This window comes from Tetrao urogallus (assembly GCF_951394365.1).
Source record: "Tetrao urogallus genome assembly, chromosome: 15".
In the NCBI taxonomy this organism is placed as follows: Eukaryota; Metazoa; Chordata; class Aves; order Galliformes; family Phasianidae; genus Tetrao; species Tetrao urogallus.
The window spans coordinates 1,927,933-1,944,722 of record NC_136828.1 but is presented as its reverse complement, the minus strand read 5'-3'; the positions used below and the strand labels follow the sequence as shown (position 1 = coordinate 1,944,722).

The 16,790-nt window shown below is 52.2% G+C and overlaps 1 protein-coding gene across 1 annotated transcript in view; it reads left to right on the top strand.

Moving 5' to 3' along the window:
- The window catches only part of WDR90 (WD repeat domain 90), a gene marked incomplete at both ends in the record, with an annotated part of 29,206 nt that overhangs the window by 12,124 nt on the left and 292 nt on the right, over positions 1-16,790 (top strand). Inside the window, 23 exons of the mRNA XM_079543071.1 lie at positions 138-277; positions 735-865; positions 1,681-1,811; positions 2,238-2,399; positions 2,986-3,114; positions 3,423-3,556; positions 3,634-3,671; positions 4,117-4,236; positions 4,640-4,816; positions 5,643-5,743; positions 6,649-6,751; positions 7,225-7,346; positions 7,709-7,868; positions 9,382-9,572; positions 9,844-10,012; positions 10,379-10,490; positions 11,004-11,175; positions 11,740-11,862; positions 12,052-12,232; positions 12,656-12,786; positions 13,701-13,844; positions 15,046-15,165; positions 15,752-15,836. Coding sequence (XP_079399197.1) covers positions 138-277; positions 735-865; positions 1,681-1,811; positions 2,238-2,399; positions 2,986-3,114; positions 3,423-3,556; positions 3,634-3,671; positions 4,117-4,236; positions 4,640-4,816; positions 5,643-5,743; positions 6,649-6,751; positions 7,225-7,346; positions 7,709-7,868; positions 9,382-9,572; positions 9,844-10,012; positions 10,379-10,490; positions 11,004-11,175; positions 11,740-11,862; positions 12,052-12,232; positions 12,656-12,786; positions 13,701-13,844; positions 15,046-15,165; positions 15,752-15,836 — 3,076 coding nt within the window. The remainder of the gene's footprint in view (positions 1-137; positions 278-734; positions 866-1,680; positions 1,812-2,237; positions 2,400-2,985; positions 3,115-3,422; positions 3,557-3,633; positions 3,672-4,116; positions 4,237-4,639; positions 4,817-5,642; positions 5,744-6,648; positions 6,752-7,224; positions 7,347-7,708; positions 7,869-9,381; positions 9,573-9,843; positions 10,013-10,378; positions 10,491-11,003; positions 11,176-11,739; positions 11,863-12,051; positions 12,233-12,655; positions 12,787-13,700; positions 13,845-15,045; positions 15,166-15,751; positions 15,837-16,790) is intronic.

Here is a 16,790-nt window from a genome sequence, read left to right as displayed (position 1 = left end):
CTTCATTGGGCTTTGGTTGCGAGCAGGAATGGTCAGAGTTCCATTGCAGGACCATTGTGGTGGAGCTCTGAGGCCATTCAGTGTGGCTGCCAGGTGCAGCTCCTTCCAGCTTTGTGCCTGTGCTGTTTCCCCTGCAGCTGTACGACTTCACAGCTGCTGATGAGATGCCGTGTGCTGTGTCCTTCCACCCCACCCAGCGGATCCTCGCCTGTGGATTCGACAGCGGCGTGGTGCGGACCTTCAGCTTGACTGCCTCCGACCTGCTGGCAGAGCACAAGTGAGTGGTGAGAGCTGCAGGAAGGGCTCTGATGATGGGTGTTGTGGCAAGAGGTGCACCGGTAGCTGCACCACAGGAGGTGGGAAGGTTGCTTTTCTGGGGCTTGGCAGTTCTCGTGTGCCAGCTGATCAGACGTACGTAGCCTGGGATGGTGCAAGTCCAACCTGCAGCAGCACCGAGTGCTTTGTGTGCCCTCTGACAGCTGCTGCTGGTAGGAAAGGGGTTCTAGAGGCTGGATGAACATGGAGCTCTTGTGTGCCTCAGTGTGGGAGGTGGGATGCTCCAAAGCGGGGGGAGCTGGTCCCATCCAGCAGCAGCCCTGCACTGTTGTAGGCGTAGACATGCTGAGGTTCTCTACTTGCCCCTGGTTGTTCTCTCCCCTGGGTTCTTCACAGTGTTGCACTTTTCTGTGGCTTTTTTGGTTCTTGGCTGTTTCACTTTTTCCTCCTTCTTGCAGACAGCACCGCACTCGGATTGCTGGGCTCACCTTTTCTCCAGATGGCAACTTCATGTTCAGCTCCTGTTTGCAGGGAACTCTGGCTCTTTACAGCTGTGTGGCACAGAAAAGCCAGGTCCTGAGAGTCCTGGGTAAGTTCTTAGGGTTCTGGGTTGCCTTTTTCATTTTCCCCCTGCAGTCTTTTTAGTAGCACGGGCATCAAACCAGGCTCAGCCCATTCAGAAAGCTGCACCATTTGTATTTATTCCTCGAAATAAGCAGCACTGGGAAGCTTGGGCAGGGAAGGGGAGCTCCACTGTACAGTGCATTGTACAAAGAGCTCCTGCCCCTGTGGGTGTGAAGTATGCAGGAGAAGAACAGGGGCTGAGAGGTTAGGGAATTTGTCCAGAATCCCCAAAATTTGGTGTCATTGGTGCAATGGAATGTTCAAGTTTTGGCCTGGAACCCACGCTCAGTGTTTGGCCATGCTCCAGGGACATAACTGTAGAATTCTGGTGGTGGAATGAATACAGGGAATTGCTCTGATTTTTGTCATTTTTTGACCTTTGGCTTTGTCTGCCCATTGGGCTGAGGTTGGTGTGCTGGGGTTCGCTCTGCACAGGGTTCAAATGTTCAGGTTGCAGCTGAGAGCTCACATCTGTAGCAACTTGTCACGGCTTCCAGTAAGGTTTAAAAACAAAAAAATCAATTTTATTTCTTGTTCTGTGCTCTGAAAGCACCACATGTTCAGTCAGGCCTTGTCTTTGAGGTGGTTTGCTGTGTGGATGTAGCAGATAACATTAGTAGCTTCTTCCTCAACAGAGGTTGCTCCTTTCTCAGGCCAGAGCATTACCCCAGGGCTGACCCAGAGGCAGCAGCTGCAGGTAGCAGTTAGCAGCACCATCACAGCGTGCTGCAGAATGACATCTGCTCCTCTCCTCACCCTCTCTCTTGCTGTGGCCCTCAGGTAACGTGGTGGCCCAGGATGCTGGCAGTGGTCCTGATGCTTTGGTGCTCAGTGGGGACAGCTGCCTCCTGGCCTTCGTGGGGCCCTCCAAGTACGTTGTGACCGTGATGGAGGCCTGCACTCTGGATGAGGTACCAGCAGGCTCCCTGCAGTGCTGGGGAAGAAAATCCCTGTAGATTTACAACCAGTGAGATAAATCAAGAGTTGGGCAGAGCATTGGAGAGGGCCTCCCCAGCGCAGCAGGTGCTTACTCAGGTGCTTACAGCTTAGTTTTCCACTCTGTGAGCTGGAAACAGCCAAGTCAAGGCTGCTGCTGCTTCTCACCTTCACTCCCCTCTAGAAAGATCATTTGAAGAGCAGCAGTGGGCAGTGGGGATGTTGCTTTTGCCCTGCAGCACCTTGTGGGATGTCCAGCTGGAGCACGAGAAGGGGTGTGGGGAACTCTGTAGCCTTGTGTTAGGAGAGCCACCAGAGCAGCCCCAATGCCTGCCCAGCAGCTGTTCCTGAGCCTCCCCCAGCGCTTGCTCCAGGATATTCAGCAGCTTCTTGTTTCACAGCTGCTGAGGGTGGACATCAGCATCCTTGATGTGAACAGTACGGCCTTGGACTCTGCAGTGAGAATCTGCTTTGCTCCTGTGTCGCAAGGAGAGCTCCTGGTGTCCACTTCTTCCAACAAAATCCTTGTGCTTGATGCAAAAACAGGACGGCTGGTGCGAGAGGTAGGGCACGAAGAAATTCATGTCTGAGGGATCACCTCGTGTGGGGTTTGGGCACCTCAGGAGGCTGTGTGAGAGAAGAGCTCATCCTGAGGGCTTCCAAGTAAAACACGAGAGGTTAGCATGTGGCTGTCACAGTGTGGTCTTGGTTAGGGTGAGCCTGAGCTTGTCCTTGTTTTCTGTACTGCCACACTGCTCTCCTCTTGCTGAAGCATAAGGACGTGAACCTGTATTATTACACTGCAGTGGGCTGGTGGATAGGGGGGCAATGAAGTTAGCTTGTCTCACAGATGGGCTAGTGAAATACCCAAGTGACCCACTTATATTTTGGAATCTGACTGCGTCGTAGTGAATCTGTCCAGACCACGGTGTGTCCAGTGATCTTCACACTCCTGGAGAAACTGAAGGACTGGAGAGCAAGTGCAGACCTTTCTCAGGGCATCTCTTGTCTGCTGCTCTAAACTTCACCAGAAGCCAAAAGCATTCCCCTCATCTTCATCCCACTGACCTGTTATTTCCTGTTGACCAAGAAGCATGTAACTGGTTGATAGTGAGAGTTAATGCTGCTGGTGCTGTGCCCTGTCCTCAGGTGTCCCCTGTGCACAAGTTGTCCTGCTCTTCCTTGGCACTGAGTAAGGATGCCAGGTACCTGCTCACTGCTGGCGACAAGGTTATCAAAGTGTGGGACTACCAGATGCGCTTCAGCATCAACTTCCAGGTACTGCATCTGGGGAGGGAAGGAGGCTGCTGTTCCCCCGTTCCATCAGATAAAGCATTTCTGAATCCCTGGAGAAGAAAGTGGCAGATGTGTGGCTTGGGCCAGCGTGTTTGAGGTGACCCCTGGGTTTGAGCACTGTGTGCTGCTGCTGTCTGTGTGATGATCCTCTGCTGAGGAGTGCAGACAGAAGCATCCTTCCCCAAGCATGAATGGAGGATGGATGGATGCTTGCAGGGAGCCACTGTGTAGCAGCCACAGTCTTGTCTTTGACAGAGTGATGATGGAATTCATGACACTTTCTCTCCCAGGTGTACATTGGCCACTCGGAGCCTGTGTGCCAGGTGGCCTTCACCCCAGACCAGCGGCACGTCGTCAGCGTTGGAGATGCCATCTTCCTCTGGGATTTCCTAGCTGTACCTGCAGAGGGGTCTCCCCCAGCCCTGTAAGTGCCATGTTAGCTCTGTGCTTCCCCTTCCTCCATCTCCTCTCTGTGTAACATTGCTCTTGTTGCCTTCGTAGGACTCGTTCCTCTGAGTCCCCTCTGCTGCTGGCAGCAGGTAAGTTTGCTTGCTGCCCTGAGCTGCTCTGGTCAGCAGCTCTCCCACAGCTGCTTTTCCTGGCAGTGGATAGGGGTTGGGGAAATGGATTTTGGTTCTTTCCAAGGATAGTCAAGTAGTAGGGGTAACTGGCTAATTAGTCCCATTGGCAGTCTCCAGTTAACTAGCATCTCTCGGTAAAAGTCTGCCAAGGAGGGGATGTTCTGAGCAGAGTGGATCTGGGTTTCTTGATAGGTAGCTCAGCCTTTGCCTTTTGTCCTTCCCTGCCCCTGGCCTCCTCCCTCTATCTTTTCTGTCTTCTTGCTCCCTGGCCTCGCTGTCCACGCTCTGTGTGTCCCCCTTGAATGATGGAGCAGGAGCTTGGAGCCATCGTCATTGGTTGCCCTGGGAAGAGAAGAGGGTTTAAGGGACTGTGGGAGTTACACAAATTGTTTCATTTTCACAGAAGACAGCTCTGAGAAGCTAAAGGATGTGTCTGATGTACCTCGGCAGACAATTCCTCTTCCACTGTTGTCCTCACCACCATGTCTGGATGTCAGCCCTGTCCACACAGCGGGATGTCAAAGTAAGAGGAATTGCTTGCAGGAAAAGGGGGAGTTGATCTCATTTTGGGAAAAGCTCCTTGCCTAGTTCTCCAGCATCCTCAGAGCTGACTCTGCTGCTCATCCCCTCCCTGCAGACTGACAGAGCAGTCTGCACTTTCCTTCTAACGTGGACAAAGCTAGCCAGAGGTGTGGGAGTTCAGTGCTGCTGTAACTCCAAACGCTGAGCTGCTGGCACAGCTCCTGTGAAGGCAGTGGTAAACATCCTGTTGGACGTACCCAGCAGGAAATGTCTGCTTTGCCCTCCACTCTAACAGATGGGTTGTGACACCGAGCAGAACCACTACCAGAAATCAGTGGGTCGGTCAGGCGTGAAGCAGTCCTGGAAGACGCGGTCGGTTCTGTCCTGCTATTCTTTCTCTTCAGGTATTTTCTCAGAGTCAGACAGAGAGGAGGAGGCCTGTCTGCCTGGCAGAGGAGTGGAGAATGGAGACAAAGACACCTCAGTCTTTGTGGCAGAGGCGGCCAGGAGCGAGGATCTTATTGTTGTGAGACCCAAAGTGAGGCCAAAGAGCTGCAGGCCTGCTGCACCATCAGCACATGGTAACTTGGGACCATCTCCACCTATCCCAGATCTTGGCTGCTTGGGGCACAGCATGTATCCTGCATGGCAGCTTGGTCTGTCCCTGAAAAGCAAAGAAAGACCACTGTAAATGCAGCACAGGCAGTCCCACAACAGCTCTCCAGTGGTGTGCTGAGATGTGAAAGAAGGGGCAGCAGTGTGCTCCTCGGGTGCCTTCCTCGTCTCAGGTGTGATGGGGAGGGATTCTCATGCTGGCCCCCAGGTCTGCTTGTTTGCCTGGCTCTTTCCCTGCTGCTGCTTCTAGGCGTGCCAGAAGCCCCTCTTCAGCTTCTTGGAGCCCGTATCATCTCTAAGTGGCAAGTTCTATTAAAGCCAGCTGGAATTAAAGCTCCCTATACCTCCATTAATAGAGGCACAGCCTCAAAGCTCCAGCCGCGTATGGCGAGCTGCCAGAAGCACGCAGCTGCCAGCGCTCAGCCCCAGGCAGGATTTGCTGGAAAGCTTCAACATAAAACTATGCCTCTGCTGCTCTGCTTAGAGACCTCTTTCTGGCTGCGTGACTTCTGCTTTGCAGCGATGTGTGCATCGTGGATGTCTTTAGGCTGTTTGGAGCGTGGCTGAGTGGGGTGATGGAAGGGATGGGTGTTCTTCCTTTGCTCCTGGAAACCCCTCACACCGTTGTACAGAAGCATGTGTGGCTCTGCAGTGGAGTTTTTCCTCTCCCATGTGTTAGTGTGTATGCACACACATCATCAGAACAGACAAGCCACAAGATAGCTGCTGATCCCAGACCATTCCCATGGGCAGCAGCATCACATAGGCTCTGTTTTCTTCTTTGTACGGCAGAACCCAGAAAGGAGACCAGCAGTCCCCTGTCGCAGTGCTGCGTCCGCCCGGATTCCTACCGGCATTTCACTCCTCACTTTAAGGCCTCTGTGCTCCCCCAGGTGAGAACTGTGCTGGTTGCTGGGCCGGGGGAGGATGAGGCTTTTGGGGGCTGGGCAAGGTGGCTTTTCAGAGTTGTTACTGATTTTTGTTCTTTGGTGAAATGCACCCCCGGGTCTGATGTCCAAACAGAAACCCTTAACGTTAGTCCACCTCTCTCCTCTGCATGCAGCTCTTTCCAGACTAGCAAAAAGTGAGTCGCTCTCAATTCTGTTTTCTGTTCAGCAAATCTGCATAAATTTTGATTCAAAGGCAATGGAAATGGCATGTGCTATTGAAAGTGAAAGACAAGCGAGCAGTGGCGTGATTCATCACACACATATTTGCAAGCAGATGCATTGGCAAAGCAGGCTGGGGAAGGCAATCCATCGGGGGTAGCGAAGGTAGTTAAGGCACAGCTCTTGCTCTGTTAATAAACAGAGCGATAATAGAACAGAAACTTAACCTTTCCCTAAGCTCTGCTGCTCACGGCGGGTGGGAGAACAGCTACGTTCATCTCGCATCCTTAGTTCCCTCCTCTGCCCCCCACCTGGTGGTGCTTTTTCCCTCACTGTGTTCCTCTTCAAAGTGCATCAGCAGCTCAAAAACCCACCGAACTCCTGCCCAGCAGGATTAGCAGCTGCTCATCAGATGGGGAACTGCTGCCAGCCTGTTTTGTGCCCTGTCTGAAAGCATCTGTTTCTGGCTGTGTCGGTGCAGTTTCTCTTTTATATGTATGCGTGCACATTCTTATTGATCCATTGATGGGCAGAATGTGAATTGTGTGAGCACTGGCATGAATTTGGGTGTTGTGTGTGTGTTTGATGAGTGTGCTTGCATGCATGCTTTTCTTATGTGTGTCCTGAATGCACCTGATCAAACTGTCCTCTCAGATCTTACTGTAAGCCTGCGTCTATTTTTCTTGCAGAGTTTTTTATCTCCTCCAGCTGGCAACGAAGTCCTGAAGCTGAAAGCAGTAATTGGCTACAATGGAAATGGCAGAGGGAACATGGTGTGGGACCCGGACACGGGTATGTTGGGGAGGGTGCCCAGGGCTGGGAGCTGTGTGAGCTGTCAGTGTGCACACGCTGAGCTGAGGTCTATTATTCCAGCTGTTGGGTTGGGATCTTTAGCAGGTGGTTCTTTGTGCTGACAAAGCCCAGTAACACTTCTTTGCTGCTGGTGAAAGTGGATAGGGACAGCTTCAGGCTCTGGTAGTCAGATGGATAGAGGAGGGTGAGAGCTGCCAGAGAATCCATCTCAACTCCCTTCTCCAAGCTGGAGCAATGCCCAGCATCTTTGCTTTACTTAGGTTATGGGAAGTGAGATTTGCCCTGCTCCACACTCAGCCTGTAGGAAGGATGCTGCAGAGGCTACGTGGAAGAGTCAGCTTTTACAAATTACTTAAACAAAAATAATTTCCCTGGTCTGTGGTGTGAGTTGCAGTGGGTGCTGTATGTGAAGCCTTTACAGGAAAACATCCCATCTGCTCATTCTCTGCTAGGCTTCTTCGCCTACACCTGTGGCTGCATCATCGTGGTTGAAGACCTGCACTCAGGGTCACAGAATCACTGGCTTGCTCATGCAGAGGAGATCTCTACACTTGCTGTCAGCCACGATGCCCAGGTAGGAGAGGCTTCTGCTCGCCCAGGGCTGTTTGATCTGCATCACTTCAGGCTAGAGGAATATCACTGATTAAAATCCCATTTCTCTCATCTTCCTTCTGCGTGGAGACCTGGGGTTGTGGGAATAAAACCAATGGGTTTTGAGCCTAGTTATTCTTTGTGCTGGCTTGGTGTGACGGCAGAGGCTGTTCCCTCCCTCTGGGTGATGCCACCATTCCCTGCTCCTGTCAGGTGATGGTTTTCTTGCAGAATTTCCCACATGCCAGCTGCATGACTTTAGTGGGGGTCTAACAGTTGCCAACACTAATGAAATGTTCTCTAATTACTTACCAAGGTCTCTATGACAACATATCATTCTGTTAGGCTCTGGCTTCTGCCTCGGGAAAGAGAGATGGAGACTCCCATTGTCAGATCTGCATCTGGAACACCCAGGATGGGATTTGTACAGCAAGTCTCTTCCACCACAAGACACAAGTCCAAGCCATGGCATACTCTCGGGATGACAGGTTCCTTGCTACCATTGGTGAGTACCCCTGTAACTGCTGGGTGTGGGTGCAGGAGTAGACATGGAATGGGCATCTGAGGGGAGGAAGTTGCTGTAAGTGGATGAAAGCTGTGAGCTGCAAACCAAGCTCACGGCTCTGGTGGCTTTGGCACTGGAACTTCATTTCATTGTGAAACTATCAGAGAGCCTAATAAACAGCACAGTGGATCATGCAGCTTGTAATCTCAGGTCCCCCTGGCAGTGACCGTGAGCCTGGGGATGCTCTGCAAGTGAGCAGCTGTCAGCGTTTTGTGGGGGAAAATGTGCCCTGTGTTTACCAGGCACGGGTGCTGGGCTTGCTCTCATTGCCCTGCAGGCTCGTTTTTCTTGAAGTTACAGCTTTTTTTCTGGCTGACTAGTCCTGGTTAAGGCCATGTAAATAGTTTGCAGTCACTGTATATAGTATCCAAAGGGAAATGCTTTCTCCTGGCCTTCTTATTGTTGCTTAGCTGGAACTGCACAGAAGTATCCAGGCTTCACACTGTGAGCCTCCTGCCGGGCGGCGATGCCAGCACAAGATGGACACTCAAGCTGTCTGTTTTGTTTAGGCAGGGGACATTTAAAGGACAGATACACAATTAGTAAGTTCTAGTTTTGCAAGAGAGAGGACCTGTGGAGCAGGCAACACGTTCATTTTGAGCTGGTGAGTCTGCCCTTGGAAAAAAAAAGCAAGCCTTGCTCAAGTGAGAGAGCTCTGTGCTCTCAGCAGAGCAGCGTGGGAGAGGAGCCCTCCTTCTCCAGCTCTTTTCTGGGCTGTGGAGAAGGAAAAAGCTGAAAGTCTGCCCTGATTTGTGGAGCCTGGGGAAGGCTGATGAAGTGCCTGCTGTGCAGGCTGAGAGCTGGGGGTGCTTACCATGCCATGGCTGCTGCCTCCTGCTGCCTGCCAGATGTGGTGGCTTCCATTAAGGTCAGTTCCCATCTCTGCATCGCTCTCAGCAATGGCACCCTCTGTTTCTCAGTTCAAAGCTGTTAGTCCTGAGCTCATAGTGTCGCTGGAGGGCTTGTGTTGGGCATGTGCTGAGGTGTGCTAAGGATGCAGAAATAGCAGAAAGCCTGCTCTGTGTGCTGCAATCCCTACCAGGCCAACATTGGCTGAGTCAGACATCGGCTGCAGACTGTGCTGTAGGTCCAGATGTGCTACAACCTCCAACACAAAATGTTGGGCCAGCTCCACTCATCCTCAGCTCAGATGCCAACCTATTACATCACGGAGCCTTCGCTGCCACAGAAGCACTTCTTGGCTTTTGCTGAGTATGCATGCAAAGAGATGTGCCTCTGCCTGAGACAGCAGTGGCATGACATGAGATTGTGACGTGTGTGTTGGCTGATGGCCATCGTAAGGAAACACTCAGGCTGCAGAATTAGAATAATTGAATCATTTGAGTTGGAAGGGACCTTTAAAGGTCATCTAGTCCAACTCCTCTGCTGTAGGGACGCCTACAGCTCCATCAGGTTGGTTCCCTCCTTCTACTGTCTTTCATGTTCTACCTAGGGGACTACAATGATCAAACCATTGCTCTGTGGAGTACCTACACTTATGAACTCCTGTCATCGACTCGTATCTCCGAGCCAGTCCATGACATGGCTTTTAGTCCTTTTTCTCACAGAGAAATGGCCTGCGTGGGGAAGGGAGCACTTACGTTTTGGCTGCTGGAGCAGCACGGGGCTGACATCAATCTCAAGGTAAAATCTCAGTTTTATCATCTATTGAAATTTATGTTCTGTATTTCTGACGTCTTTTCCAAGCCCTGGTGAGAGAGATGGAGGATCTGCCCCCACAGTTCTGCAAGAGCTGATGATCTCTCTTAGTGAGAGTGTGATGTTGGCCCTGAGTGGCTTTCAGTTGTATCTGATGCGCAAGCTGAATGCATTGAAGGTGGGAGGAGGTGGTTTGCTTCCCTTTTAGCTAAGCAGCACGTTCCCTTTGACCTTTCTGCTTCATGTGCCTTGGCAGGTTCATAGGGCCCCTGCACCTGAAGTGTTAGGGCCGGTGGAGCTGACATCCCTCTGCTATGGGGCTGACACCCTTCTTTACAGTGGGACCAACTCAGGCCAGGTCTGCGTGTGGGACACGGAGACCAACAGCTGCTTCATGATGTGGGAGGCTGATGAGGGCGAGATCGGTGGGTGCAAATACGGTGCTAAGGGACGTGGGGCAGTGGGCAAGTACTGGTGGTAGGTGGACAGTTGGACAGGGTGATCTTGGAGGTCTTTTCCAACCCTGGTGATTCTATGATTCTAAATGCCACCAATGTTAGGCTGTAAGCAGCACTGAGCTTGCCTGCCTCTCATTTCAGCTGTGCCTGGAAAAATGGATTTTCCCTATTGGGTGGCAGTTGATCTGTGAGCCGGGTGTCAAAGCTGGGTGGGTCGGGGGGCTACTTCTGGGCTGTGAGAACAGCAGGTGTGCTGCCCAATGAGTTGGTGGCTGAGAGCAGTGGGGTTTATTCATGGGTGGGTGTCCACGGGTGCTTCCATTTGCCTCCCAGGTGTGCTGGTGTGCCGCTGCAACAGGCTGGTGAGTGGCAGCAACGCGAAGCGCATCCGCCTGTGGGCAGTGGGGGCCACGCAGGAGCTGAGGCCAAAGGGGCCCAAGGCCAGGTAGGTGAGCTCCAGCATCTGCCCTGCTTGCACCCACCTCGTGCTGTGCTCCTCAGGTGCTCTTCCCCTCATCTGGGGGCTGTCTGAAAGGTGGCTTTTCACAGATGCGTGAGCTCTGCCCACAGCCGTGCTGCTGCTCTTCATCCTTACCTTCCCTCCTTCCCTTCACTCTTGACTCTTCCTGCATGGTCGTTTTTATTGGATTTTTGCTAACAGCTCAATCTTCTTGGTATTGGAAATGGGTGGAGTTTAAGTCAGTGGCTTGTAGAAGCTCCTTTAAAAGAATGAATGAAAATATCTTACCTTTGTTTCCTCTGTATGCTGCTGCATCCCCTGTTTTGCTTCTCTCCTATCAGCAATGGTCTCTGTGCAGCACCAGTGACTGTGCAGCATTCGGGTGCTCCACACTGAACAACTGCTTTCTAAATACTGTGCATACTAGAAAATTGCATTTAAAGGAGGCAGTGTCTTCCAATAGCTGAGTGTTCCCTCTCGGATCTTCCCTTCCTCCAGACCTAGCTCAGTCCTGCTAGAACATGAGATCACCCTGGATGGGACGATAGTCAGCATGGCCTTCGATGACTCTTTAGAAATGGGGATTGTGGGCACCACAGCAGGAACACTGTGGTACATCAACTGGAAGGAGAGCACAAGCATCCGGCTCATCAGCGGCCACAAAAGCAAGGTTTGAGGGGCAGGGATGGTTGTGCTTTGCTACGTGGAGCAGCGGCTGTTCTGCATCATGCTTGTGCCCAAGGGGTTGTGCTCCAGGCATTCGCAGGCTCAGCTGCTTCAGCCTCAGGTGTTTCTCAGCCTGAGCCTGTGAGTAGCTGTGGGTCTTTCTGCCAGAGTGGAAAATGCAGCTGGCTGAGTCACTGAGGTTTAATTGTGGAGTGCTGCAACGTGTGGAAGCAGCCTGGTTGCTGAACACCTGTAATGGAGAATTTTCTTTGCCTAAAACACGAAGATCTAAACTAGAAGATCTCAAGTGGTGGAAGATCTTTTACTTAGATTTATGTTGTGTAGTGCCTGGTTTAGCTTTGTGGTTAGGTTTAAATGATTTCCATTGCAAGCCTGGCTGTCAGTCCCAGATTTCTTCTCAGCACAAAAATTAAACAACTCTCCTTCCTTTACACATGGGGCTTCATGTTTGGAGGAGTCCTGGGGAGTGGGAGGGGAAGAGGGGCTAATGTGCTGCAGGCTGTGTTATTTGTAGGGCTCCTGTTCCCCATCTCCCTCCTTGCTGCAGGTAACCGAGGTGTCCTTCAGTCCTGATGAGACTCTCTGTGCCACGTGTGGGGAAGATGGCAGCGTGAGGGTTTGGTCCCTCAGCAGAATGGAGCTGGTGGTACAGTTTCAAGTGCTGAACCAGGTAATCCTTTGTGGCACTTCAGACTTTTTGTCTGGGTTGAGGATGCAGTCTAACTGCTTTGGACTGCTTTGTCCTCACAGACCAACCTGAAGCTGAAGAAATACTTGCAGGTGGAGCCTTCAGTGCATTTGCTGTGCACGGTCCTGCTGTCTGCACTGTCATCATCTCTCTTCCCTGGTTCCTTTGCAGAGTTGCCAGTGCCTGGCCTGGAAGCCTCACCCCAGCGTTGCATGGGAAGCTGAGAGTCAGCATGTGGTGGCAGGATACAGTGATGGCACCATCCGTGTCTTCAGTATTTCCAGGACAGAGATGGAGCTGAAAATGCACCCCCATGCCACCGCACTGACAGCAATTGCCTACTCCACAGATGGTGAGATTGCTTGTTGTAACAGTGGGGATCTTGCCTGGGGAGCACAGCTCGCTTTTATCAGGGTTACTCAAGCACAGGTCTTGCCTCCAAAAACTTGCACAAAAAGCTGGGCCCAGGGAGAGCTCGTACCAATGGACTTTGGCAGACCTGTCAGTAGAGCACATGGTAAATGGGTTTTGGCAGATATATTGGCAGTGATACAAGCAAGTAGTTTGGATGCAGCAAATATTCCTTTTTGTCTTCCTGTTTACAAGCTGCTTTGGCTCTTGTTTGGATGTGATTTAGCGTGTGTCCCTGAAACATCTGATCTTACCCAGCTCTTCATTCAGATGTTCCCAACCTTTCAGGTGTTTTGGGACTCTGCTGTCCCACGATATCAGACTCTTCTATAAGAATTTATCCTGTTCTCACCTTTGACCACAGGAGAAATGATTTTATCAGGGGGCAAGGATGGAATCGTGGCTGTCAGCAGCCCTCGCACCGGAATGACCATCCGCATCCTTGCTGACCACAAAGGCTCTGCTATCACCGTCCTGCAGTGCATCAGGAAGCAGGTAAGACCTGCCTGTGTGTCCCAGCACCGTGTGGGAGTGAGGTCCCTGAGCTGTGGGAGGGAGCAGCAGCCTGGCTGGGTCAGTTGTCCCGCTCTGCTTTTTAGGCCCAGCACCTCCAGTAACTTCTGTTGGCTTTTGGTTTTTTTTTTTTTCAGGGATAGCTTTAGTGGAGAAAAGCCACTGCATTGCTCTCGGGTTGCCTGAGAGGTTGGGCAGACACTTTGTGCATGCACTATGCGCCCTCCAAGAGCAGCATCCCTTGAGGGCAGCCTGGGTTGGCCCATGCCCCCACTAACAGCCTTGATGCGATTTCCCCACTTCACTCCTTAGCAGCCTGGCTCTGTGTGTATCTGGCTCTTTGTGGGGTTGCTCTGTGAAGCCAGAAGGCTTGTTAGCCCAATAGTGGGGTGTTTTTAGCATCTTTTGTATTTCCCTCCATGGAGGGTCTCTTTGTCCTCTTTGTGACTTCCTGAGATGACAATAACTTTGCCTAAGCTCTCTGACTTGAAAATCTGCAGAAGGCTGCAAAGCTGTTTTTCCTGGTGACTGTGGAGTGAGGAGGTCTTCCTCTGCTTTAGGTGAAGAACACGTACTGTATCTGCAGTCTCCTAGGAGATGCTCAGATGAGGTGTCCGAGGGAAGAGATGTGTATCGTTCTGGCCAGGCACTCGCTCCTCTTCTGCCGGGGCTTTCAGCCCAGAGCTTGCTGCTGGCTCTGCAATCACTGCTTCCTTGTCCTATTTTATTGTGATAAATGACTTTAAGCACTGCTCAGATGAGAGAATCCAGGAGATTAATCCCGGCATTAATCCCTTGTATTCCCATGAAGTCATGCCCTCTGCTAGTTCTTGCTAACAGCTTTCTTTAAAGCTTCTGCACTGCAAGAGCCGTGATGTTGCTTTTGTCTTCTGTAGTACCATGACTTTGGGGTGGAAGGAGCTGAGCTGTGGCTGGCTACCAGCTCAGACCGCCGGGTCAGCGTTTGGGCCTCCGACTGGCTGAAGGATAAGTGTGAGCTCCTCGACTGGCTTAGCTTCCCTGCTCCTGCCAGCCCCGAGGTGAGTGTTCTGCTCCCCCACTCACGTCCCTGTCTTGGCACCATGCAGCCCCAGTCCCTTCAGCACGCTCTCCCTGGCTGTAGATGGGATGCTGAAGCATCCTAACCCCATCCAAAGTCACGTGAAACCATCTCGTCAGCTCAGTCCAGTGTGTTTACATGTGTTGTTTCAGTCACCCAGGAGGGAGGGATGCCTCGAGGCTTTGAGAAGGATGGGTGCAAACAGTGAGTCTGCTTAGGAAGGTGATTTTCATGGGTTCTGCTGCTCGTGGGATATCTTACTCGTGCACCTTTGAGGTGTTGACAGGCAGTGTGAGCTGCGCGTGGTGCTGCTTAACCACTGGGAAGCACTGATTGTATGAGCATGAAGAGAAAAAACTGCGTTCACACAGCTGATACTCCTGTGCTGTGTGAAACTGAGCACAGCCAGGAGCCAGCACAGGCAGTGTGCAGATGAGAGACCTAACGATGAGCATCCTGCTGATTGACACTGCCAGTGAGCGTGAATATCCTGAACCAGGAGCCCAGTGACTGTGAACAGAGCCAAATACTCCTGCTCCAGCCCTGAGTCTCCGTTACTTTGCAGAGCTGGCTGCAAACCAGTCAAAGTCAGGGATCTGAGCAGAACGCTGTTGCTAGAAAACGGAGGGGTTCTGTGTGGGACAGGATATTGGCCCCTTGTGTACCTGACATTGGCATGCAAGAGGAAGGTGGGCTTTTCTGATCCTCACCTGCTGCCCCCAGGCCCACGCACGTTGCAGGCTGTTACAGGTCTCCCCATGGTGAATTTGGGAAGGACTGATCTTGCATCCCATACTAACAATGTATCTTTTGGGCTCTATTTGCTTGTGTTGAAACTAATCCATTAATCCAGCCCAACCTTCAAGCCCACGCAGGAATAATGTCATGGTGGAAATTCTGCCTGTTGGACTCTCGTGTGTCCTGCTTCCATGGCAGTAAACAACGAGCTTCAGGTTTCCATGGCAGTGTGTGTTTGCTCCTTGTTTCTTTGCAGTGAGCAGGGCTGAGATGGCAATGAGAGAGGGAGAAAACAGCCTTTTTGTATCATATGAATTTTCTGGTGCTCGTACACCTACAGCCCAATGGCTGGTACTGCTCCGTGCTCTCCTCTGCTCCCTGCCGTGTTGTGTTGGGCTGGAAAAGCTAGCCTCACTTTGGGTCCTTTTGGTTTTCCCTGCCAGGGTCATGGCAGCCTGCCACCCAGCCTGGCTGCGTTCTGCCCTTGGGAGCATGGAACCTTGGTCTACGTTGGCTTTGGGATGCAGAAGGAAGCCCTGTTTTACAGCCTGTGCAAGAAACAGGTATTTGTACCCTCCCTGTGCATCGTGCCCAGGCAGCATGTGCTCCATTGCATGGCTTTGTTGAACGAGATGGTGGGGAGGCAGTGCTCCCCATCTCCCTCGAAGGGCCTGCAACATCAGGCAGGGGCTTGCAGATGAGCCCCTCTTTCTGCAGGGGGAGAGCTGGACCCCCTCTTGACCCAAATGACAGCTCCCGCTGCAGTATCCACTCCTGCTAATAGGAGCTGCAAGTAATACAAGCTTTAGGTTTTGAAATTGGTTCAGCAAGCAGCTGGGCACTGTGGCAGCTTTTCACTCAGAAACTCCAGCTCTGGCCCCAGGCCCCTGGGCAGGCTGCCAGTCACTGAAGCTGCTTCTGGAGGGGAAGGTGTTTGCTTTTGGGAGCGCTAACAGTCTCCAAATTGTCATGTCACCTCTTGAAGGGGGGGTGCCTTTGGCAGGTTTTTGAGCTTGGAGAGAGGTTGTGCATCTGTCAGCCTCCCCACGGAGGAGGAGCCCTTTACCCTCCTGAAGGTGTCACTTAGGCAGCTGTTTTGCTGCCTGCTCAGTTCTGAGATGTTGCTGTGCTTCTCTTGCTGGAGCACAGGTCGTTGAGAAGATCTCCTTGCCATACTTTGCCACGTCCCTGAGCCTGTCTCCTGCAGCACGCTTCATGGCTGTCGGCTTCAGCGGTGAGTACCAGCCAGTGCTGTGGGCTCTGCTCGTCTCCCCAGGTGTGTCATCCCAGGAACAACAGCCCTGGGAGTGAAGTAATCTGCCCTGCTTCAGGGCAGGGTAGTGTGTCAGGCAGGGAAAAAACATAGAAGTGTTGAGGTTGGAAAAGAACACTCAGATCATCTACTCCAACTGTCCACTTCCCTCAGTGCCACGTCCCCAGGGTTCTGGAACACCTCCATCACTGAGCAGCAGTGCCACTGTAGAATTGCTCTTTCTGAGCAGAAATGTTTCCTAACATTTAGAATGGCCTGGGTTGGAAAAGACCTCAAGGATCACGAATCTCCAAACCTCCCTGCCAGAGGCAGGGCCACCAACCTCCTCATTCAATACCAGCCCAGGCTGCCTAGGGCTCCATCCAACCTGGCCTTGAACACCTCCAGGGATGGACGGGGGCATCCACAGCCTCTCGGGCAGCTGTTCCAGCACCTCACCACTCTCTCTGTAAAGAACTTCCCCCTGACATCCAACCTCAATCTGCCCTTCCTCAACTTCAAACCATCTCCCCTTGTCCTGCTGTTATCTTCCCTTTCCAAGAGCTGACTCCCCTCCTGTCTGCAGGCTCCCTTTAGGTACTGCAGGCTGCAATGAGGTCACCCCCAGCCTTCTTTGCTCCAGGCTGAACAAGCCCAGCTCCCTCAGCCTGTCTTTGTAGTGGAGGTGCTGCAGCCCCTGATCATCTCTGTGGCTCCCCTGCACCCTCTCCAACAGCTCCCTGTCTTGCTTGGCCTGGGAGCTCCAGCCCTGGACGCAGTGCTGCAGATGGGGCCTCACAAGAGCAGAGCAGAGAGGGACGGTCACCTCCCTGTCCCTGCTGCCCACCCCTCTGCTGATGGAGCCCACGATCCCGTTTGCTTTCCCAGCTGTCATCACACACTGCTGCCTCACGTTCGGCTTTTCAGCCATCAGGA